This window comes from Bos grunniens, chromosome 11 (genome assembly GCF_055505025.1).
Source record: "Bos grunniens cultivar Pamir isolate PY7600 chromosome 11, Bosgru_T2T1.0, whole genome shotgun sequence".
Classification (NCBI taxonomy): Eukaryota; Metazoa; Chordata; class Mammalia; order Artiodactyla; family Bovidae; genus Bos; species Bos grunniens.
This window is the reverse complement of record NC_141175.1, coordinates 36,814,723-36,838,711: the sequence shown is the minus strand read 5'-3', so window position 1 is coordinate 36,838,711 and position 23,989 is coordinate 36,814,723. Positions and strand designations below refer to the sequence as shown.

At 36.6% G+C, this 23,989-nt stretch overlaps 1 protein-coding gene across 4 annotated transcripts in view; it reads right to left on the bottom strand.

The window, feature by feature from the left end:
- Window positions 1-8,240: 8,240 nt before the first annotated feature.
- PPP1CB (protein phosphatase 1 catalytic subunit beta) overlaps window positions 8,241-23,989 on the bottom strand; it is a 36,545-nt gene continuing 20,796 nt past the window's right edge. For all 4 annotated transcript variants that reach the window (XM_086326137.1, XM_086326136.1, XM_086326138.1 and 1 more), the window contains exons 4-9: window positions 23,214-23,444; window positions 21,142-21,246; window positions 19,670-19,741; window positions 14,899-15,050; window positions 12,161-12,295; window positions 8,241-10,037 (exon numbers count right to left, since the gene is read on the bottom strand). In XM_086326137.1, coding sequence (XP_086182263.1) covers window positions 9,933-10,037; window positions 12,161-12,295; window positions 14,899-15,050; window positions 19,670-19,741; window positions 21,142-21,246; window positions 23,214-23,444 — 800 coding nt within the window. In that variant the 3' untranslated portion in view covers window positions 8,241-9,932. The remainder of the gene's footprint in view (window positions 10,038-12,160; window positions 12,296-14,898; window positions 15,051-19,669; window positions 19,742-21,141; window positions 21,247-23,213; window positions 23,445-23,989) is intronic.

The window sequence follows — 23,989 nt, the reverse complement described above, 5'->3', positions numbered from 1 at the left end:
AGACGGTTACTCGCAGTTCGCTCCACCGCCGCACCGCGGGCCCCGAGACCTCCCGCCAACCCGAGCGAGGCCGAGGCAGGCCAATCAGCGCCCGGAGCCCGCCCCTTGAGGCGGGGCTAGCCCGAGGCTGCGCGCGACGCCTGCCGACCTTTTACCGTTACTTTTCCTTGCTTGACCGTGAACTTCCAGATGTTCAAGCTGGTTTTAGAAAAGGCAGAGGAACCAGAGATCAAATTGCCAACATCCGCTGGATCATGGAAAAAGCAAGAGAGTTCCAGAAAAACATCTGCTTTATTGACTATGCCAAAGCCTTTGACTGTGTGGATCACAATAAACTGTGGAAAATTCTGAAAGAGATGGGAATACCAGACCACCTGACCTGCCTTTTGAGAAACCTGTATGCAGGTCAGGAAGCAACAGTTAAAACTGGACATGGAACAACAGACTGGTTCCAAATAGGAAAAGGAGTACGTGAAGGCTGTATATTGTCACCCTGCTTATTTAACTTATATGCAGAGTATATCATGAGAAACGCTGGGCTGGAAGAAACACAAGCTGGAATCAAGATTGCCGGGAGAAATATCAATAACCTCAGATATGCAGATGACACCACCCTTATGGCAGAAAGTAAAGAGGAACTAAAAAGCCTCTTGATGATAAGTGGAAGTGGAGAGTGAAAAAGTTGGCTTAAAGCTCAACATTCAGAAAACGAAGATCATGGCATCTGGTCCCATCACTTCATGGCAAATAGATGGGGAAACAGTGGAAACAGTGTCAGACTTTATTTTGGGGGGGGCTCCAAAATCACTGCAGATGGTGATTGCAGCCATGAAATTAAGATGCTTACTCCTTGGAAGGAAAGTTATGACCAACCTAAATAGCATATTGAAAGCAGAGACATTGCTTTGCCAACAAAGGTCCGTCTAGTCAAGGCTATGGTTTTTCCAGTGGTCATGTACGGATGTGAGTTGGACTGTGAAGAAAGCTGAGCGCTGAAGAATTGATGCTTTTGAATTGTGGTGTTGGAGAAGACTCTTCAGAGTCCCTTGGCCAGCAAGGAGATCCAACCAGTCCATCCTAAAGGAGACCAGTCCTGGGTGTTCACTGAAAGGACTGATGCTAAAGCTGAAACTCCAATACTGTGGCCACCTCATGCGAAGAGTTGACTCATTGGAAAAGACTCTGATACTGGGAGGGATTCGGGGCAGGGGGTGGGGGTGGAGAAGGGGACGACAGAGAATGAGATGGCTGGATGGCATCACCGACTCGATGAACGTGAGTTTGAGTGAACTCCTGGAGTTGGTGATGGACAGGGAGGGCTGGCGTGCTGCAATTCATGGGGTCGCAGAGTCAGACACGACTGAGACTGAACTGAACTTGCTTCCCCTCCCGAAAAGGGCCTGGTAAAAAGGCGGGACCCTACCAGGCCTCTTCGTGCCTTCTAATACAACCCCTTTCCCCTGAGAACATTTCAAAGTCAGGCTTGGATTAGAGCCATTTATCTCCCCTCCAGCGAGACAGAGAGGCACCACTGGGCCGGGAATTCTGCCCCACACCAAACCTATACACTGGCAGGTACGCGAAAAATGGAGACATCAGTAGTGGGAGGACGAAGAATCAGAGAGGAACTTTGCAGCAGTAATTATAAATTGCTGCTACGTTAAATAATTACAGAAACAGAGGAAAAGGCAACTTAAACTGAAAAATGTGTGAATACTGTGGCTCACTGTGAGAAGGGGTAATGTTCTTCTATCCTGTTAAATCTATTGTTCTAACTTCTACAGGAACCTTTTTTCAGCTACCACCATTGTTGTTGTTATTCAGTCGAGAAGTCGTGTCTTGACTCATTGCAACCCCATGGACTGCAGCACGCCAGGCTTCCCTGTCCCTGTCTCCCAGAATTTGCCCAAGTTCATGTCCATTGAGTCGGGGATGCCATCCATCTCATCCTCTGTCACGCTCTTCTTCTTCAATCTCTCCCAGCATCAGGGTCTCTTCCAGTGAGTCGACTCTTTGAATCAGGTGGCCAAAGTACTGGAGTTTCAGCTTCAGCATCAGTCCTTCCAATGAACACCCAGGACTGATCTCTGCTTTTAAATATGCTGTCTAGGTTGGTCATAACTTTCCTTTCAAGGAGTAAGCATCTTTTAATTTCATGGCTGCAGCCACCATCTGCAGTGATTTTGGAGCCCCCAAAAATAAAAGTCAGCCACTGCTTCTAATTTCACGTACACTTAAAAAGAAATTTGGCCTTGCCTATTTGTGGTGTATGCAAGCTCAGTCCTGTCCAAGTTTTTGTGACCCCATGGACTGCAGCCCACCAGGCTCTTCTATCCATGGTATTCTCCATGCAAGAATACTGGAGTGGGTTGCCATTTGCTACTCCAGGGGATCTTCTGAACCCAGGGATCGAAACCGAATCTCCTGCAGGCAGATTCTTTACCACTGAGCAGCCTGGGAAGCCCCCTATTTATGGTACTTCCTAGCAAAACTGAGTACTTCCTCAGTCAGCAACTCTGAAGAACGATTTAGTTCCCTTCTTTCTTGGGCTCTCACCCTTTTAGAGGATGGCAAAAACCACCTACATGTAAGAGGATACAATCTGGGAATTCATTTTTCTTTTTAAGCATGTTGGACATTTTCTTGAATGAACCAAGAAACAAACTGTGAAAACCTTAAATACTGAGTCTCTTGAAAAAACACTACTTGAAGCCTCATCCCGCTTTCTCCGGTGGTTCCCTTTTCCCCAAGATATCACGGTTTTCTGTGATTACTAGTTTCCAGCCTTGGGTACAGAATGTTTACTGAATACTGAATGTCTACTACAGGCATGCTGCTTTGCAGATACTATATTTTCTTTTTTACAGATTGAAGGTTTGTGACAACCCTAACAGACCTGTGCAAGTCTGTTAGCGTGGCTTTAACAGCAGCATTTTCTCACATTATGTCTCTGTCACATTTTGGTAGTTCTTGCAATATTTCAAACATTTTCATTATTATTATTATTGTTATGGTGACCCATGATCAGTGATCTTTGATGTTACTAATTATTTTGAGGTGCCACAAAGGGAGGCCATAAAAGCCCATCTATAAATGTTTTGATTGCTCCACTAACCAGCCATTCACTCATCTCACTCCCTTTCCTTGGGCCTTTTCCCTGAGACACAACAAAATTGACATCAGGCCAGTTAAGGTTTTACAGCAGCTCCACAGTGTTTAAGTGAAAGGTAGAGGTGGATGTCTCCCATTTTAAATCAAACTCCAGGCATCTTTTACATAAATGGGATTGCATATAAATTTTAAAAATGAAATATTTGATATGTACAACAATATTAGTAATATATATGCAAGCTAAGCATAAAATAAACAGTCAAGAAACCACTACCCACCAAAAAAGCATGAAACCTAAGACTCAAGGAACAGAACATAATACTGTTGAGATTCTGTATACTCCTCCTCCCTTCCCTTACTTCCTAGAAAAGGTGACTTCTGTTTTTCCCACTCCATACGCCTCCTCCTCCCAGGGGCTCTGAAAGCCTAACCACTGGACTGCCAGGGAACTCCCCCATTCCATTTTTTTTAGATTTACCATATTCCCAAACATAAATCTTGTTTGAAAACATTCTCTTTATTCTCCATACTTTTAAGACTTAGACATGCTAATGCATGACAGTGAATCATTTTCATTCTGTATAGGATTGTTCTATAAATACACCATAATGAATCAATGCCTCTGTCAAGTCATTTGGGTTATTTTTTGCTATGACTGCTCTGAGTATTCCCATACACAGACCTGGTTATCTGTTGTGCTGTCTCTGTAAGGCCACTTAAGTTATTTATAGCTTGCACAGGCTCTGATTAGTTGGTTGACTGATCAGTGCACATGTATTAACGTCAAATATTTTGAATACTACTTCTGTTTATGTATGTATGCCCCATGGGGGACACATGGAGTTTTCCTATAAATGCTTTAAAGTGAAACTGTTGGGCTTTTGGTGTATGCACATTTTCAACTAAGCAAGATTATCAATGCTAACTAAATTCATTTGCCAATGAGCTGTATGTACTAATTTTATGTAAGAGTTTCCACTTGTCAACATCTTACCAACATCAAGTTTTCAGACTTTGTGTGACAAAGATTAATCTTAAGGGCCAGCCACTGATACAAGCTGGGCAAAATTCACTTCCTGGAATTTTGTTCTATGACCAAGTATGGCTAATTGCTCTTTTATATGGTAGAGGTTAAAAACTCTTCAGAAGTATTAGCATTGAGCAGTAATCAAAAAGATAAAACCTCTCTCCAGTTTTATCCACTGTACTTCACTTTTCTGTTCAGTAATGAAAATATCTATTTTTATTTCTCCTCATTCTAACTTCTACTTATGACATAATCCTTATTTGTTAAATTGAGGCAACAGACTGTCCACTTTCAAGTTTTGATTCCTGGTTTTAAGTGTTCAGTTTTAAGTGTTCATTTACTAGGTTGACTTTTGAAAGACAAAGTGTCACACAAAACTACATCACTTTCCTAAAAATGTTTGAAGTGGCTCACAACAAAGATGATTTTAAGGTCAATAAAATAAAACCTAAATAAAATGCAGCAAAGGGGAGCCAAGAAAGTAACCATAAGGATATTGGAAAGTTTGATACTGAACAAGAGACAATCTCCCCAATGTGCCTGTCAGCAACTAGCTGAGAAATGTTCCTTCAACCAACTGAACACTGACTTCTCATTATTTACCAACGTTTTACCAAATAAGGATTATAGTTCTGACAACAAACTATTTTTGCCATACAGACCCAAATCAATTTTCTCCTGAGACTATTCCAGCATTCTTGTAAGACAGAAAAGGCATTTAGATGAGGATAAAAACTGGAACTATTTTTGACTAATTTCTCCAAAAGATCAGTGTCAAAACAGAACCAGTAAGAGTAATTTTTGAAACTCAATTGTCATTCATTAAACCAACATCTGCATCCGTACTATGTGCCAGGCACTACACAAGGAGCTGTAAACACATCAGCGAACAAGAGACAAAAATCTCTGGTCCGTATGCGTTTACATTCTAGTCACATACAATGAGACTGATCTAGACCCAAAGGCTTCTAAGGACCAAAAAGAACTTTTTGTAGGAGTGCCCAACATACTAATGGATCTGTACAGCAGATAATTTGATTTTCAGTGGCATGACCAAGCCCCAACTAAGATGGGCTACAAAACCTGAGGGCAATTATCCTGGAAGATGGGGATTTGTTTCTAAAACTTAAGGCATATACTGCGTAACAGATACACGTGCTAAGAATGGGGCCCTAGGCCTCACATTAAGTTTTTCTGAGGTATTGAGTAGTTTCCTGAGTTCTACCAGAATATGATTAAGGTGACTCCACCCCTCACACCTGCCTTTTCAGGAATCCTTATTATATTGAAAGCTATAGAGACAGAGCTCATGTTTGCACAAGAATGGTAGGATAGGTGTCAGTTTGTTAATAACCTGTTGGTGAGTGAAAGCATTTTCAAACGGTGCCGGTATCAGTTTGAGAATTACATATTGGAGGGTAGCCTGATATAAGGTTACCTTATATCAACACCACCCCAGTTTTGTTTCCTCTGCCCTTCCCCCTCCGAAGAAATATTTAAGATTATTATTTATTATTGTTACATACAACAAGTTATTCCAATTAAACTTGTTACATGTATTAAGGACTTCTCTGGACTACTTTATTGTTGCTCTATATTACGTCTTTGTGACTTTGTCAAAACTCCGTGTTTATATAAGACTATAAATTAGTATACTAAAAGACACTTTTAATAACTAGTAATAATTAGTATAATAACATAATTTCAGATGTTTAGTTGTAGTCTTACTGCTCTCTCAGGAAGATTTTTTGGCCTGTACATCCACTGAATTACTCAGATTTAGAAAGCTGCAAAAATTAATGTATATCTTACTTGGTGAGCTCAGGCCAGGCTTAAAAGAAAGCCTCTAGGGATAGATCTAGGTTCCCACCTTTTTGCACATAGTATCAAAGAAATGCTGAGTCTATGAGCTTCAGGCAGTTTATTCTCACTGTTTTACATATGTACAACACAGACCGCACAACACACTTATAACCTTCCACACTACTGATACCCCAAATAATGTGTTACAAGTAAGATTTTGTAACATTAGTTGGCAAAGATCCCTAAGAGAAAAAAAGCAAAGATTTATGGCTACTTAAGAATAAAGTAGAATAAAAAATAAATGTTTCCCTGGTGGCTCAGACAGTAAAGAATCCGACTGCAATGAAGGAGACCTGGGTTCAATCCCCGGTGTGTGTGTGGGGGGGGGGTGGGGGTGGGGGGGTGCGGGCAGAGATGCCCTGGAGAAGGAAATTGCATCCCACTCCAGTATTCTTGCCTGGAAAATCCCATGGACAGAAGAGCCTGGAGCACTAGTGTCCTTAGGGTCACAGAGAGCTGAACATGACTAAGCAACTAAACAACAATGTAAAAATAAGGTTTAATACAACACTGACCACCTGTAAAGAAAGTAACAATGAGAAATTAAAGAATGTTATGATTTAATAAGTCAACCAATGTAAGAAGAGGTGGTAGCTGAAGAAAGTAAGTTTTGACTTAAAAAAATTTTCTGATCAATGGATTTATTTAGAAATTCTGGCATTCAAATGTATAGGTAAAACTTGAACAAGAGATCAAAATTTCTACATTGCATCTAAATTTCACTTTTGTTGAAACATTATAAAGAGAATAAAGATAATAAAGCTTTAAAGTATGTACTTACATGGAATCAACTTACATCTTAACTACTGTTCACTTTGCAAGGTATGCTGTCACTTTACAGTCCTTTTAACCACTTTTTAGCTGTTTAAGGAAGTTATAAAACACTAAACTCTATTAGCAAAGAGGGACACAGTATTTCCAGGTCAGGCAACTGGTACAGTGAGGCTGTTAAGTATCTTTTCAGGCACAGTTTTTATTCATAGATGGATTTACAAGGAACAGAAGAGGTGGATTAAGTCACGGTAACAAGAGTAGAGTAAGCTTGCCTATTTTCCTTCTTATCTAAACACATTTTTAGAATGTGAAAAAAAAAATTGGGGTTTTTTTTTGGTTCAAAAGTTACAGTTGCCAAAGAGAAAAAGGAATGTATCTGAACTTATAAATGGAGATATATTTAAGTTCTTGGGCTCAATATATTAATAATATACATTTACATATTCTTAAGAGACATCTTAAGAGACATCTCATGATGCTCCCGATTTTCCCTCAGATGAATTTCTTTAAAAGGCCTATAACCTCTTATACTTCCAATTAGTCACTTTTTTTAAACTTTAAATTCTGCTTGCAGGTATTTTGACCCAACATTTTGAATAAACCAGTCTTGTTGATCATGATTAAAACTGGTCCCTAGGCAAAATTAAAATAGTGAATGCTAAAGCTTCAAATATTTGTAGTTGATTCTTTCCATTCAAGAATAGAAACTGACCAACATAATCCATGTGATCAATCACATTATCACAGTTACCTAGTGTGTTCAGTGACTATGAATGTCATGACATTTAGAATAAAGATAAATTTGAACATAGAAAATTATTAAAATTCAGAGAGGAAAAATGACATAAATTAGTGACAGGGAAGAACAATAGAAATTAGTGACACTAGAATTTTAGATACTCTTCTCCTAAAAAACAAAGTTTTATTTATTTCAAGTAACAGTGTTACCAAGCAAATAATATTTGTAATGAACACAGTATACGAAAAGAAGCTGTTAAAAGTGGTTTGAAGACTGAATAATTTTAAAATGTGATAAATTTCCATTCTTCAAATTCAATGACCAATATTAATTTGCTTAATTAATGACTATTCAGTATTAACCTGACTAAAATTATTATAAAAACTCAGTATAGAGGATTCAAATTAATGTGTTTGACTAAGATTAATAAAAGACTGCTCTGTTTCCTCCCAAAGGCTTATTTTCTAGACCCCCTTCACACTGTGACTACTAAGAGTACAGCTAAAATTCTATTAAAAATTGTTCAACTTACTCTTCAGTTGGAAAGATATTAAAATCACATTAGGTAAAAGCCTGTTTGACCTAATATATCATAAGCAGTATATGAACAATTTTTAAAAAGAACCAATTCATCATGAAAGATATTAAAAATCTATTTGAATAAAATGTTTACATGTTTTACTGTAAAGGAAAAACAAGGACTAAAATAACCAGTCAGGCTTCATATCAATTAGACAACTTTTACTAATGAGAAAACTACATTTAAAATGTGCTTTAAAACAAAATGGAATTAGAAAAAAAAAAGACATATGCATTTGATTGAACTTTGCACTGCACTGAAAATCAAATCTCCTGCAGTAATACAATACGCCAATTCTTAAGATTTAAGTTAACAGAATTCTCAATTTACATTTTCAAAGACGATATTAAGGTCAAGAATTTCACATCTATGGTAGCACTTATAGGAGGGCATTTATAAATACGATGTCCATCCCTATGAAGCTTACAAATTTGACAATGCTCAATAATAGCTTTTAGAATCACATCCAAAAGTGTTGCACCCAAAGAATTACAAATCGGTGTCCTGTAAGTTCTCCTAAATTCTTTATGTTGACTCTTCTACTCCTGTCATTTGTTAATACTACCCTTAAAAAAAAGAGAACAGGAAAAGAAAGGCTGCAATAAACCCTTGATCATGTACAGAAATTATTGCTACTATAGTTCACTACAAAGCATGTCTATACAATATCATATGAATTTCGATCATGAAAAATCAGAATAAAAATCTTTAGTGACATAAGCCTTACAATCGTATACAACATTCACATGGCAATATTAGACAGTCAAGCACCCAATATCCATGGTTGACAAATGTCCCACTGACCAGCATTCATATAAATACATCCTTCGTACAGAGGGAGAAAAAATAGTGTCAGCTTTCCAAGGCTTGTCAAAAAAGGATTCTCATGTTCTGTGGATCTAAAAACAAAAAACAAGAACAAAAAAAACCCCAAAAAACAAAACCAACGCAGGTGAGGGTGTTACCAGAAAGTTAAGCATGCCAAAAAGGTGTTTCGTGCGAATTAAAACCTAAAGCCAAGGTACCACATAATCACATTACCAACTAGTTGGGTATACTAAATGAGCCTTATCTTAAAGTTAAATGAAATGCTACTGCACAATAGAGCATCAATAAGTTAAAATTAGAGTGCACAAACTCAAATCAGTGGCAATTTCTGTATGAAGCAAAATATTCACTATCAGCTGTAACAGTTGCCCAAACTGATTAAATCACTCGATTGGACAGTTTGCATATTTTAAAAAATATCTCTAAATTCCTTTTTACTGTAATGAGGCATAAATTTTCTTAGTAAGATCAAACAGGTACATAAGTAAATAAGCAATGGAAAATTAATAGTTGATGAATGTCTTCAAAAATCTTCCCACATTGCACTTTTTAAAATGTTTGGGGAAAAAATTTAAAGAATTTGCCATTATTTCAGCAAAAACAAACAAACAAAAACAAAACAAGTCCAAAATAATTAAACAACCAAGCAACACTAAAACCACATTACACAGATGGATCATCATGCTTTCATCTGGTTTAACTATCACATCTAGTTTAACTGGGATGCTTTTCAGCTTTAAAAACTGTGATACGTGAAGATGTAACTTTAATGGGTAATTCTGAATTTGGATTTAACTTTGTTGAATATTATAACAGAGTATACTTATTACAATACAGTGTAGCACATCTTTCTATTAGAAAAAAATTTAAGATCCTTTACCCGTCTCCTTAAGTTAAAGGTGTGACATCATAAAGGGTGTCAAATGGCTGGATGGTTTTACAGTGCACACTTAAAGATTATGAAGTATGTCCTTAACAAATCTGATGGTTTCTTTACAGAGTTCCTTTCTTCACCTTTTCTTCGGTGGATTAGCTGTTCGAGGTGGAGTGACAGGACGTCCTGAATTCAGTCCACCATATTGGTACTTAGCTTTCTTTTCAGATGGTTTCAAAATCTTAAAGTAAATAATTTAATAACAACGTTACCTTTTTCAAGTACAATAAGTTTAAAGAGATTACTATTACATAGTAGGCTTCTCAATAAATGACATCAATTGTAAAATTGTAGGAAAAAAATAGCAAAGTTCTACAATCATTTCTCACATTTAAAAAGTATCAAAAATAAGTAAAAAGTACAAATGTCTGAATATCTGAATATTACTATTATTGGTCATTCCATTGACAATTTAGTGACAAAAGCTCAAGTACACAAAACCCATCAACTATTCAATCCTTAGATCTAAGTATAAAAATTTTCAAACTAGTATATATCTGTGATGAGGAAAAAACACTAAGAGTCAAAAGACCCAGGTTCTCATCATAATTCTCCTATTTCTTTAGAGGGTAATTAGTCACAAATTCTTCAGTCTTCATTTATTATGTGTATACAGACCTTTCACTTTAAAAAGCTATATATATATTACGTATCATAAAGTTCACCATTTAAAATGTAGAAAAGGCAACAATTTTTAACATATTTACAACTATGAAACCACTGGTATAATCTAACATTAGAAGATGTTTGTCACTCCAGGAAGAAACCTTGTTCCCAAAAGCACTCACTCACTCACTATTTCCATTATTGACTGCCCTAACCCCCTTCAACTCTATAAGCAATCACTACTTTACTTTCCTCTATTGAACTGTCTTTTCTGGCTATTTTAAATAAATGAAACCAGACAATTTGTGCTATTGTGACTGGCTTCTTTCATTGAGATAATGATTTTGATGTAGCACGTATGAGTACTTTATTACTTTTAATTGCCAAACAATATGCCATTTTATGGATACTCCACATTTTGTTTATTCATGCTTTAGCTGATGAACATTTGGGTTGTTTCTACCTTTGGTTATTATAAATAATGTTCCTATTAATATGTATATATACATGTACTTGAGTACTGTTTTCAATTCTTTCAGGTATATACCTAGGAGTGGAAATACTGGGTCATATAGAAACTTTTTATGTTTAACTTTTTCAAGAACTGACAAACCATTTTCGATTCCCACTATCAATATGTAAGGTTCCAACTTCTCCACATCCCCAGCAACACTTTGGTTATAGCAAAAAAAAAAAAAAAAAAAAACCCACAAACAAAAAAACAAACTATTTGTTGAAGGATATGGCCTGGTTATGGTTACTACATTTAAATTCTGAATGAGAAATCAAACATTTAGCATTCAATTGTTATTAGCTGATAGTAATGGAAACCTCTCTTACATTTTTTAAGAGAAATACATTGTGTCAAGGACAAAAAGTTATTTTAGTCCATGAACAAGAATGATTAAGTAGTATGCTAAAGCTGGTCTCTCTTTTAAATGTAAATGTTTCTATATTCACAAATGGATACTTTAAGATTATTTGGAAGGTTTTTCTAGGTAAATATTCTACATTATTTTCATCAGAATTCATAAACTCTACTCAACGCCTGTCCCATCCATGCATCTTGCAAAAGAAAACACAATCTGAATTCACATTCTTTTAGTAGCGAAGCCACTACCTAAGGATTCATACAGGAATTTCCAATGTAAACACATGCCATCAAGAATGAATGACATGAATTAGGATTCCTAAAACTCTAATTACAAGATATATACCTCAAAGACTAGAGTATTTGTGAATGAAAATAGAAATCTACAGGGAGTCCAAGAGTGATAATTACTTCTGAATTAAACTGATTTCCTATACTTCCTCAAGGAAAGAAAATAAATCTGAAAGAAAATTCTTCTGACAATAGTTTTAAATTAGATTTCTAGATGTTAACTTATAGCTACCAAAGGGGAAAAAAGAGTAGGAAAGGGATAAATTAGGAGTTTGGGATACAAACCACTATATATAAATTAAATAAATAACAAGGTCTTACTATACAGCACAAGGAACTATATTCAATATACTGCAACAAATCACAATGGAAAAGAATATTAAAAAGAATAGGTATGTAACACTTTGCTGTACACCAGAAACTAATTCAATATTGTAAATCAACTATACTTCGATTAAAACAATTTTCCAGTTGTTAAAAATTTATATTTAAAAAGAGAACAAACGAGAATAAACAAAAGTATACATATAGCATACCTGAAATGAACACATCAAAGTTTCATCCACACTCATCATTCCACCAGCATTATCAAACTCGCCACAGTAATTTGGGGCTGAAAACAGGGTTACCAGTTGTCGCTTAGCAAAGAATTCATATCCATCTTCCACAACCTGGCAGAGAAAAAGTCAAAAGAAAAAACATTTATGTATCTTTTAAAATTTTCAACCATCAGGACTAATTAAGATAAATGTGACAAAGACCTGAAAAAATACAAACCCCTATTTTGTTTGGGAAGCCTGATTTTTATTCTTAAACTTACCTGAGAAAATATTAAAATTGGCTTTCCCTTTCTATAAAGGCAAGAATTTAGCTTAAATGAAATAAACTTATGATTACGGAAGTTCAAAAATACCATTTTCAAGTGTTCTACTACCATTCTCCTAGAACAGTGTCTAAAGGGAGTTGAGACACCAAATACTTCTTAGACAATGGCATTATGATCCAAATATAAAATCCTTAATTCAATGAACAATAATCAGACAATGAAAGACAGATTATGTTATGAATATTTTTCTTCTTCTACTTTGTAATTTCCTATTAGTATTACAAACATTGAAAACTTTACTAAGCTGAGCTTAATTTACAGATGGTGCTACTACAAATTAGCTGCCGATAGATTTTTATGTGTGTAACTCTTTTCCTTAATGATTTAAAATGATTTCTAGAATCTGTTGTCAATTCCTCAGTGAATTAAACAATTTATGTTTCTCAGATCTACAACTCTGAGAGGTAGGCAATGACATGTAAACATTTTCTATTTATTTACAGAACAGGTAAAAATACATTTTGAAGTCTTTTATGTATTCTATGATTAAGCAAAATTATCCTACAATACTTGGAGAAAGCACTTCCACAACCATCCACATTTTTATATAATTCCTACCTAGATATCAGGCACATGTTCCTGCTGTTATTACTTCATGGTGAAATTTAGGTAATAAACTTTTCTGTTAAAACCTTGGCCACATTATCGACTTCAGTTCAGCATACTGCCTGGCATTCAGTACATCCTTTTACGAGTTCTTAGTTTGCTTGTTCATATGTTTATTTATTCACATATTTACCAAAAGAACAGGGTTGTTTTTTTTTTTTAAAGGAAACTTTGTGTTATTTCCCATCATAAGACTCTTAATTTTAGAGATAACAGGCTTGAAAATAAGCAGAACAGGATTTGGAGGTGTCTAGAAAATGACCATGGCATCCATCACGGCATGGGACATAGGAGGGGAAAAAGTGGAAGTAGCGACAGATTTTATTTTCTCCAAAATTACTGCAGCCATGAAGTTAAAACACACTTGCTCCTTGGAAGGAAAGTGATGACAAACCTAGACAGAATATCAGAAAGCAGAGAAGGTGGCTGCTGCTGCTGCTAAGTCGCTTCAGTGGTGTCCGACTCTGTGGGACCCCATAGATAGCAGCCCACCAGGCTCCTCCGTCCCTGGGATTCTCCAGGCAAGAATACTGGAGTGGGTTGCCAGTTCCTTCTCCAGAGAAGGCTGAGCACTGCAGAACTGATGCTTTGGAATTGTGGTACTACAGAAGACTCTCGAGAGTCCCGGAAGATTAAACCAGTCAATCCTAAAGGAATCAACCCTGAATATTCCTTGGAAGCTCCTTTATTGGAGCTTCAGCCAGCATCCAATACTTTGGGCACTGATGCAAGGAGTTGACTCATTGGAAAAGACTTATGCTGGGAAGATCGAAGGCAAAAGAAGAGAGAAGCAAAGAATGAGATGGTTAGACAGCATCACCAACTCAATGGACATAAATCTGAGCAAACTCTGGGAGACAGTGGAGGACAGAGGAGCCTGGTGTGCTGGAGTCCACTGGATCAAAGAGTTGGACACAACTCAGCGACCGAACAACACAACAAGAAATCTTATATAAACACAATGCTCACTGATTAAAAGATAACTTTGCCAAAAGCAAAGAATTTGGGGATATGACTTCATTCAACTGAACCAGAAAATTTTAACAGAAAAAAAGGGCATGTGATATACAACATGTACAGAAAATGAGAAGCCTGTCATCTGTGTTATCACATAGGATCGCATAAAGAGGTAGAAGCAGTCAAGGTTTATGGGGCACAAAGCTGCAGAAAAAAACTATGTAAGTATATACAGCATATAAATAACAATAAATTTTACCTTAATAAACAAGGAATCTTTAAATATTTACAAATTTAAAATACGTAAGAGCAGCTAAAAAGGATTTTTAAAAAATGCTTTTCAGTGTATTTTGAATCAGTTATGTTCTAGAGAGCATGAGGACTGGATATTTACTTACCACCCTGATTCAATAATTACCAAGACTTTTCTACATTTATTTCATCTATCTCCCCGCTCCTTTTTCTGATGTATTTTAAAACAAAACATCTTACCACTACATACTTGAGCATGCATTTCTGAAAAATATGGACATCGTTCTTACATAACAATACAATTCATCGCAGCTAAAACAATTAACAATGACTCCTTGGTATCTAACACACAGTCTATAATCAAATCTTCCCAATGATCTTAAAAGTGTCTTTTTAGAGTGTGGTTTGTTCTTATCAAAATCCATACAATGCATTTGATGATTTACCTCTTCTGTTTTCCTTGTAATAATTAGTTTCCTTAGATCTCGATTTTCTCAAAATAAAAAAAAAAATGGCATAGACCTGGATGAAGTTAATAAATACCAAAACATCCAAAAGTTTTGTATTTCATACCTGATGAGCTCGACAAATCAAGTCTAAATCATGACGATTCAGAAATTTACTGACTACATCAGCTCCAAAAGTGAAGGAAACACCACGATCATTTTCTCCCCACCCTTGCACATCCTTATCTGGGTCAGACCACAGCAAATCACAGAGCAAACCTTTAAAGGATAAAAACACAGCAATGAAAAGACAGAATTTATAAAATAAAGTATATCTAAATCACATTTCTTCTCCTGTCCTCCTACCTTTTAATAAATACTGCCAATCATTGCCCCCTAGTATCCCGGCCTATAAAACTCAGCCATTTTTTGTTAAAGTAACCACACATATACAATGTTGCCTGGCTTAAGGTAGTACTCCCCAGCCCTTTAAACAGGTAAGAAGTATATGCACAGAATGCTCTAAACATGATATTGGAAAAGGCTCTTCATCTTTGTCTATAGTTTCTCTGTATGGATACCAACTGATTCAGCAGCATTTCCTGAATAATTTCATCCTTTCCTTACAGAGCTACCAATCCTGCTTCTGGTGCTATAATCTATTCCATTAATCTATTTTATCACTGAGACATCAACACACCAGAGCTTTTAAATAAATCTTTCCATTTAGTAGATCTATCCCCACTCATTAATTTTCTTCAGGACTGTCTTGGTTACTTTTAATCCTTTGTTCGTCTATATATAAACCTCTCAATCAGTTTGTCTAATTCTGTGAATCCAACTGAGATTTCATTGTAACTATTTCTGATCTATAGATCAATTTGAGGGAAGAAAATATTTTCTACAAAAGCCTGGAAGATTTAAATAAAGTATGGAGAAACAAAATCACATCAAATCCTTAACTTTATAGTTTTCAGGCTTAAAAAAAAAAATAGAGCTGAAAATATTTAAATATTGGTGACAGAGAATGAGACGGTTGGATGGCATCACTGACTCAATGGACACTGAGTATGAGCAAACTCCTGGAATGTGAAGTCAAGTGGGCCTTAGGAAGCATCACTATGAACAAAGCTAGTGGAGGTGATGGAATTTAGGTTGAGCACTTTCAAATCCTAAAAGATGATGCTGTCAAAATGCTGCACTCAATATGCCAGCAAATTTGGAAAACTCAGCAGTGGCCACAGGACTGGAAAAGGTCAGTTTTCATTCCAATCCCAAAAAAAGTCAATGCCAAAGAATGCCCAAACTACCGCACAATTGCACTCATCTATCACACTAGCACAGCAATGCTCAAAATTCTCCAAGCCAGGCTTCAATAGTACATGAATCTTGAACTTGCCGATGTTCAAGCTGAATTTAGAAAAGGCAGAGAAACAAGAGATCAAATTGCCAACATCCATTGGATCACTGAAAAAGCAAGAGAGTTCCAGAAAAATATTTACTTCTGCTTTATTGACTATGCCTAAGTCTTTGACTGTGTGGATCACAACAAACTCTGGAAAATTCTTAAAGACAGGGTAATACCAGACCACCTGACCTGCCTCTTGAGAAATCTGTATGCAGGTCAGGAAGCAACAGTTAGAACTCAACATGGAACAGGACTGGTTCCAGATAGGGATAGGAGTACGTCAAGGGTGTATATTGTCACCCTGATCATTTAACTGCATGAGAAACGCTGGGCTGGATGAGGATGAACACAAGCTGGAATCAAGATTGCCGGGAGAAATATCAATAACCTCAGGTATGCAGATGATACCACCTTTATGGCAGAAAGTGAAGAACTAAAGAGCCTCTTGATGAAAGTGAAAGAGGAGAGTGAAAAAGTTGGCTTAAAGCTCAACATTCAGAAAACTAAGATCATGGCATCTGGTCCCATCACTTCATGGCAAATAGATGCGGAAACAATGGAAACAGTGATAGACTATATTTTTTTAGGGCTCCAAAATCACTGCAGATGGTGACTGCAGCCATGCAATTAAAAGATGCTTGCTCCTTGGAAGAAAAGCTATGACCAATCTAGACAGCATATTAAAAAGCACAGACATTACTTTGCCAACAAAGGTCTGTCTAGTCAAAGCTATGGTTTTACCAATAGTCATGTATGGATGTCAGAGTTGGACTATAAGAAAGCTGAGTGTCAAAGAATTGATGCTTCTGAATTATTGTGTTGGAGAAGACTTGTGAGATGGACTTGGACTGCAAGGAGATCCAACCAGTCCATCCTAAAGGAGATCAGTCCTGAATATTCATTGGAAGGATTGATGCTGAAGCTGAAACTCCAATACTTTGGCCACCTGATGCAAAGAACTGACTCATTTCAAAAGACCCTGATGCTGGGAAAAACTGGAAGGTGGGAGGAAAAGGGCATGACAGAAGATGAAATGGTTGGATGGCATCACTGAGTCAATGGACATGAGTCTGAGTAAAATCCAGGAGCTGGTGATGGACAGGGAGACCTGGCGTGCTGCAGTCCATGGAGTCACAGAGTCAGACACAACTGAGCAATTGAAGTGAAACTCCAGGAGATAGTGAAGAACAGGGAAGCCTGGCATGCTGCAGTTCATTACGTCGAAAAAAAAGAGTCGGATGTGACTTAGCGACAACAACATCTCCATCATCCACTGAGACCATCTTGGGAATGTAAATTAACAAGACCAATAAATCTACTCTGAGAAATCAAATATCTAATACGCAGGCAGAGAAGGAATGAGCAATAAGTATTGGAAAGGTATTGTCAAAACAAAAGAAGAGAGAATAGCAGCTCTCCTTAAAGGGTAAGAATTAACCTGCTACTGCTACTGCTAAGTCGCTTCAGTCGTGTCCAACTCTGTGCGACCCCATAGATGGAAGCCCATCAGGCTCCCCTGTCCCTGGGATTCTCCAGGCAAAGAACACTGGAGTGGGTTGCCATTTCCTTCTCCAATGCATGAAAGTGAAAAGTGAAAGTGAAGTCGCTCAGTCGTGTCCGACTCTTAGCGACCCCATGGACTACAGCCTACCAGGTTCCTCCATTCATGGGATTTTCCAGGCAAGAGTACTGGAGTGGGGTGCCATTGCCCTTTCTCCGAAGTACGAAATGGTTAAGCTTCAAGTACAATGAATAAATGCTAAGGGAAGACTGTTTTAGAATGAGCTGGGGTCAAAGATTTTTTTTTGATAACCCATATACTAATATAGCTTATAACAAAAGGAGCGCTTCATTTTGAGTCACAATATAGCTTATCTCGGAGAAGACAATGGCACCCCACTCCAGTACTCTTGCCTGGAAAATCCCATGGACAGAGAAGCCTGGTAGGCTGTAGTCCATGGGGACGCTAAAAGTTGGACACGACTGAGCGACTTCACTTTCACTTTTCACTTTCCTGCATTGGAGAAGGAAATGGCAACCCACTCCAGTGTTCTTGCCTGGAGAATCCCAGGGACGGGGGAGCCTGGTGGGCTGGCGTCTATGGGATCACACAGAGTTGGACACGACTGAAGTGACTTAGCAGTAGCATAGCTTATCTTGGTAGGCGAAGTACCTAAAACATATTGTAGAAATGGTGGCAATGTACACTTAATTTCTATCATCATTTCCTAAGCTCCTGTCATAAGAAATCCACCAGTATAACAAATCCACTATGATGGTCTCAATTTACAAGCTCTTTCTGGTTGCTAAAGAATCAGAAGCTGATTCTTTAAATACACACACACACACACACACACAGAGCTCTATAATGCTCATAGTTTCCAGTCTGTTTCCACAAAAGCAGCAGTGAGGAGGTTAAGATACTATTCTATGGTTTTTATATGACAAAATAACTAAAATGTAGTTGGCTTTCGGGACTATCTGGAAAATGCAACCGCCTGGATGCATACAAAATAAAATAATCGTAGCAACAACAATGTGGCGTTCTTCAACCTTAATGGAATCAAGACAAGAATCCAACAGTCAAGGTTTAATGTTTATAATCCATGCCCTAATGAATAAGTATTATAATCATTAGGCTATTGTTTCTAGAAAATAAATTTCTAAATATGACGCACAATATGAAAGCTCAAAATGGCCATTTCATGGCATCTCAAAAATTCCCATTAAAATATGATGGAAAGAGAAACTTAACATGCCATCTTTGAAACTGATTTATGCCTGAACTATACCATCAACAGGAACTCTCAAGATGTAATCACCTAAAATTTGTATTGTACCTTATTTTAAATAAATACTCTATTATTACTTAAGTACTAGCTTCTATTAGGTTTAGTCAAATATATTCTAAATTACAGTCAAAATCTGGCAAAATGCATTTTAAAAAAAATAATCCACACAAAAACAGTGGTACTCTGTTAGGAGACAATGTACTGCAATATGTCAGTGGCTTACTGATAAAAGAGCATCTATACAACTGTTTATATGGTTGATGTTTAGTATGAGTAGCATTCTGAGTGATATCATTATGCTCTCAGTATGCTTTAGTACACTGAGCAAAAACTGGCAAGATTTTAGGCAAAAAATAAGTTTGATAGAACCATATTACAGTTATAATAAAATCTAAAACTTCTGTACTATGGGGAATTAGTGGAGAGTGAAATATTTTGTATTATTCCAAGTAATCTGTAGTTAGCTTATTGACTACTAAAACAAAGCTCTATTTATTACACAATACAGTCCTACCTTAATTAAATATAATAAAGTTCATATATGTCAACATTTTACATTAAAAATTGATTAAGGGACTTCCCAGGTGCTCCCAATGTAGGGAGCACAGGTTTGATCCCTGGTTGGTGAACTAAGATTTTGCATGCTGCATGGTATGACCACACACACACCAAAGATTAAACTTCTCTATATACTTAACCTGTATCAGGGACATCAGTGGGTCTCATAATTCTCCGTATCTGCTCCATAGATTGCAGGTCTGGTGACAGTCCTATGAATGAAAACAGGACTCACAGTACTGACATCTAAAAAATTTTCACTCCAAATAAAAAGCATTTAATCAAAGTAGATTCCCTATGTGAAATTAAAGATACTTTCAAGCATTCCTTTCAATGTTCATTGGGTTATTAAATAGAATCCCACCTTGATATAAAAGAACATTATGATTAGGTCTTCCCTATTCTTCCCTATCAGAGAAATAAAAGTCCTTTTCATTTCAAAAGATTTTTCAAAGAAAAAATCCTACTACTTTTCTTTCTTTCCAACCACTCCTTGCTCTTCATAGGAAGGCACCTCAATTCTAGTCCTTCCTACTAAGAAGTCTGGCCACTTCTTACCACTTAATCCTAAACATTTCCTAAATGTCTAGTGTTTCCTATACAATGTTTCAACTAACATAGTAAATTATGTTCTAAGAATAAACATCTTATTACCTCAGGCTAAGACACATGCATCTATCTTTTAGCATTTTTCTACCTTAATTCTTCCTGCACACTGATGAAAAACTATTTTCATTAAATTATCTCCCTGTACAAAATGGTTATTAAACCATTCAACAAACTCCTTTGCCCAGTACTCACATCTCCAAAATCTGATCCCATTGTTCTCCAAAATGTATTTGACATCTTAGTTGGGCCAGCCCTCACATAGTCCTTCAACTAGAAAGACTCTCACGTCCTTTTCATCTCCAAAACCCAAGCTTCTGTAAATGTTTGCCCAACAATTCTCTCCTTTCCTGATTTTTCATTATAATTACTGTCAACAAGTACTCTGACAAATTCCTTTCATTACTGAATTATCTGTTTTGAAAATGTTTTATCAACAGGTTTTAAAATGCTTCAAGATAGCCAGATCATACACTACCTATATTTTTTCATGGTATCCAGCCAACTGCTAGACACATATTAGTTTTTCAAATAAACTGTCATATATTTATCATTCTATTATTACTTTTAGGACTAAAGCAGACATAGTACATAAAGCCTAGAACTCTTGGCATGTGAGAATATTAAACTCAATTATATGTGAATTCTGATGAAAGGCATTTAATAGAGACAAGAAAATAGTCATGATCCTTGCATTTTCACTGATAGTTTTCTGTCAAAACTGAGGCAAAGGAAAGACATTTTTTTCAAGCAAAACTCTGGTCATCCTCCTCATATATGAAACTCTTTAAAGACAAGTACCAAATCTACATTTTCATTATGTATAAACCACCACAAATTTCTAGTTATTAAAAGGTATTGTTGGCTATGTTTAAAACAGTTTTAATCACTTGAGTTTTCAAACAAGCACTGCTTTGTTTTCCCACAGCACCTCAATAAACATAGGCCCTTTCTAAATAAGGGAAGAAAAAAAAGAAAAGCCCATAAAGCAGATTTACTAGTCTACCTCCATGACAACAGAAGATCTTCTCATCCACAATGGCAGCTATAGGCAGACAGTTGAAACAATCAGTGAAGGTCTTCCACAACTTAATATTAAATCTTCGTTTGCCTAAAAAAAGGACAAACAAACAGAACAAATCTAAAACTGTTCTCATTAGTTATTCTAATAGCCACAGACTTATACATGATTCCAATTTTCTTTATGTTTCACCTAGCACTTGTTTTTTTCTATAATGAATGTCACTTGGTAATACATACAATAAACATTCAGCACCTTCAGTAAAATTACAAAGACTAAAAAGATTTTGCCAGGTGTTTTATGAAACAAATAAAACATTTTTGCCTTTTAAGATCACTATAATATAGCAACTCTAAACAAGCTAACAGATTATTAATTTTTTCCGTTCAACATGTTGAATACCTAGCCAAATAAGTAAGCAGAAGTGAAAAGAGTGCCTCTGGAGAGGTATGCATTGGTACAACTCTAATGCATTGGTAACATGGTATAAACTTGTTGCCAAGAAAGGAGAATTTCCAGGTGCTTAACTTTTGAGTAAATTTCTACTTGGCACCACAGCAAGGATAAATAGAGACACAAAGGCTATAATTTTCCTGTAATCTAACATCAAGAACTACAATGAAGACAGTCTTAAATGCATGTTTACCTTTTTGGAGTTACTGAGTTTTCTGAATTTGGTAGTAAGTTGCAACTAACCAAGGGGAGGAATAATAGACACAAAGCACTCATTTCCTCCGCTTTTTATGCCATAACCTTTCTCTCAATGAACAAGCATAACTGAAAGTGTTTACAAGCTGCGCTCACATACATTTCATTTGATTTCTTCTCTATCCTTAAGAGTATTCAAGTCCTTATTTTATCCTTTAATAATACACCTCTATTTCTGATATAGCTTCAGAAAAGTGGTTATAGCTTGGTGTACTACAATCCACTTCCTGTCTACTGGTCTGATTTAAACAACTGAAACCATACACTACACCTTAGAAATAAAAATGCAATATAAAATCATTCCAACTAGAATCTAAACTCCGTAAGAATAGAGATCATCTATCTCTCTTGAGCACTGCTGCATTCCTAGTATTTAGAATAGTGCCTGGCATATAATACATCCTCAAAAGTTTGTCAAATAAATGATTACATGAAACAAAGAGAGAGGGGTTCTAATAGCTCTACTGTAATTAAGCATGGAGAAAAGCAAAAATAGATTCTAATGGAGAATTCAGCACTGAAAAATAAAATTCCATTTGAAAATCATTGTTAACTGGTTCTAACTTTTAATTAATCAAACATATGTTCATCCACTCTCTTGTTAAGTTAGTTGCTCAGTCTCGTCAACTCTTTGCGACCCCATGGACTGTAGCCCACTAGGCTCCTCTATCCATGGAACTCTCCAGGCAAGAATACTTGAGCGGGATGCCATTCCCTTCTCCAGGGGATCTTCCCAACCTAGGGAAGCCCATTCACTTCCATAACCTAACAAAAAGCAAAAAGACCAAAGTGATATGTAACGGGGTCATCTGTAACCCTCGGAAATACCACCACACAACAGCAAACCAGTGACTTCTACTGATGAAAAAGAGTACAACAAAATAAGGACCAGAGTACGCAACATCCTTATTGGTACAGATTAAAATTCTAATAAACTTCAAATTTTAAATAATTTCATAGAACTTCTCAATTTTTTTTGTGACACAGGCTCAATAAGAGTTTTTATCATATCACAAGAAAACTAAAACCTTAATGGAGACTAGAAACAGGCTACTTACTATCTATAGTGACCTCTGCTCCACTTGGATATTTTTACTACATAAACTAATTATAAGAGGGCCTTTCAGCTGAGTAAGCTGCAGCCAACCTGAAACAACATGACCGAAGAGGTCCTAAGCAACCTATTTAACTAATAACATGTTTCCCAGTTTCAGGTTCCTCTTCCATGAAAGGCTCTCTTCTTGGGCTTCTGCTTGATCATATTTTTTAAACTCTTGAAAGAATTCTTCTGAAATGGAAAACTATTAGAGAATTTCCAATTAAAAAGAAATGCTTTTATTTTTACTTACATTCATCATAGAATCCATAAATGCGATTGATGCTAGCACACTCATGGTTTCCTCTTAAGAGAAAGAAGTTTTCTGGGTATTTGATTTTATAAGCCAATAGCAAGCAGATTGTTTCCAAAGACTGCTTTCCTCTGTCCACATAATCTCCTAAGAAAAGATAGTTGGCTTCTGGGGGGAAACCCCCATATTCAAATAATCGCAGTAAATCTGTATACTGTCCATGAATATCTCCTAAAAATAGAAAAAGCCAGTTTGAGAAAGTTTATGGTTACTGTGGTAAAGCAGCTTCTATGAAATGATTCTCACTGTTTATACCCTTATGTAATCCTCTCTCCTGAATGTGGGCTGTAACTAGTGACTTACTTCTAACGAAAAAGATACAGCAAAAGTGAGATGGGCTGTCACTTCGGAGACTGGGTTACAAAAGATTGTAGCTTCGCATCTTGCTTGCACTTTCTCTTGCCATCTCTCATGCTCGATGATTAAGCTGCCTTATGGAGAAGCAAACCTAATAAAGAACTAAAGGAGGCCATGGGCCAACAGCTCCTTAGGAACTGAGGTCTTCAGTCCACTGGCCCATAAGGAACTGAATCCTTTCACAATTGAGCTTTGAGATGATTACAGGCTCAAATGGCATCTTGACTGTAGTCTTGTGAGAGACTCAAAACCAGAGGATCCAACTAAGCTCTGCCTGAATTTTTACCCCACAGACACTGTGACATGATAAATTAATGTTGTTAAATAACAAAGTTTGGGGGCAATTTGTTATATACTAA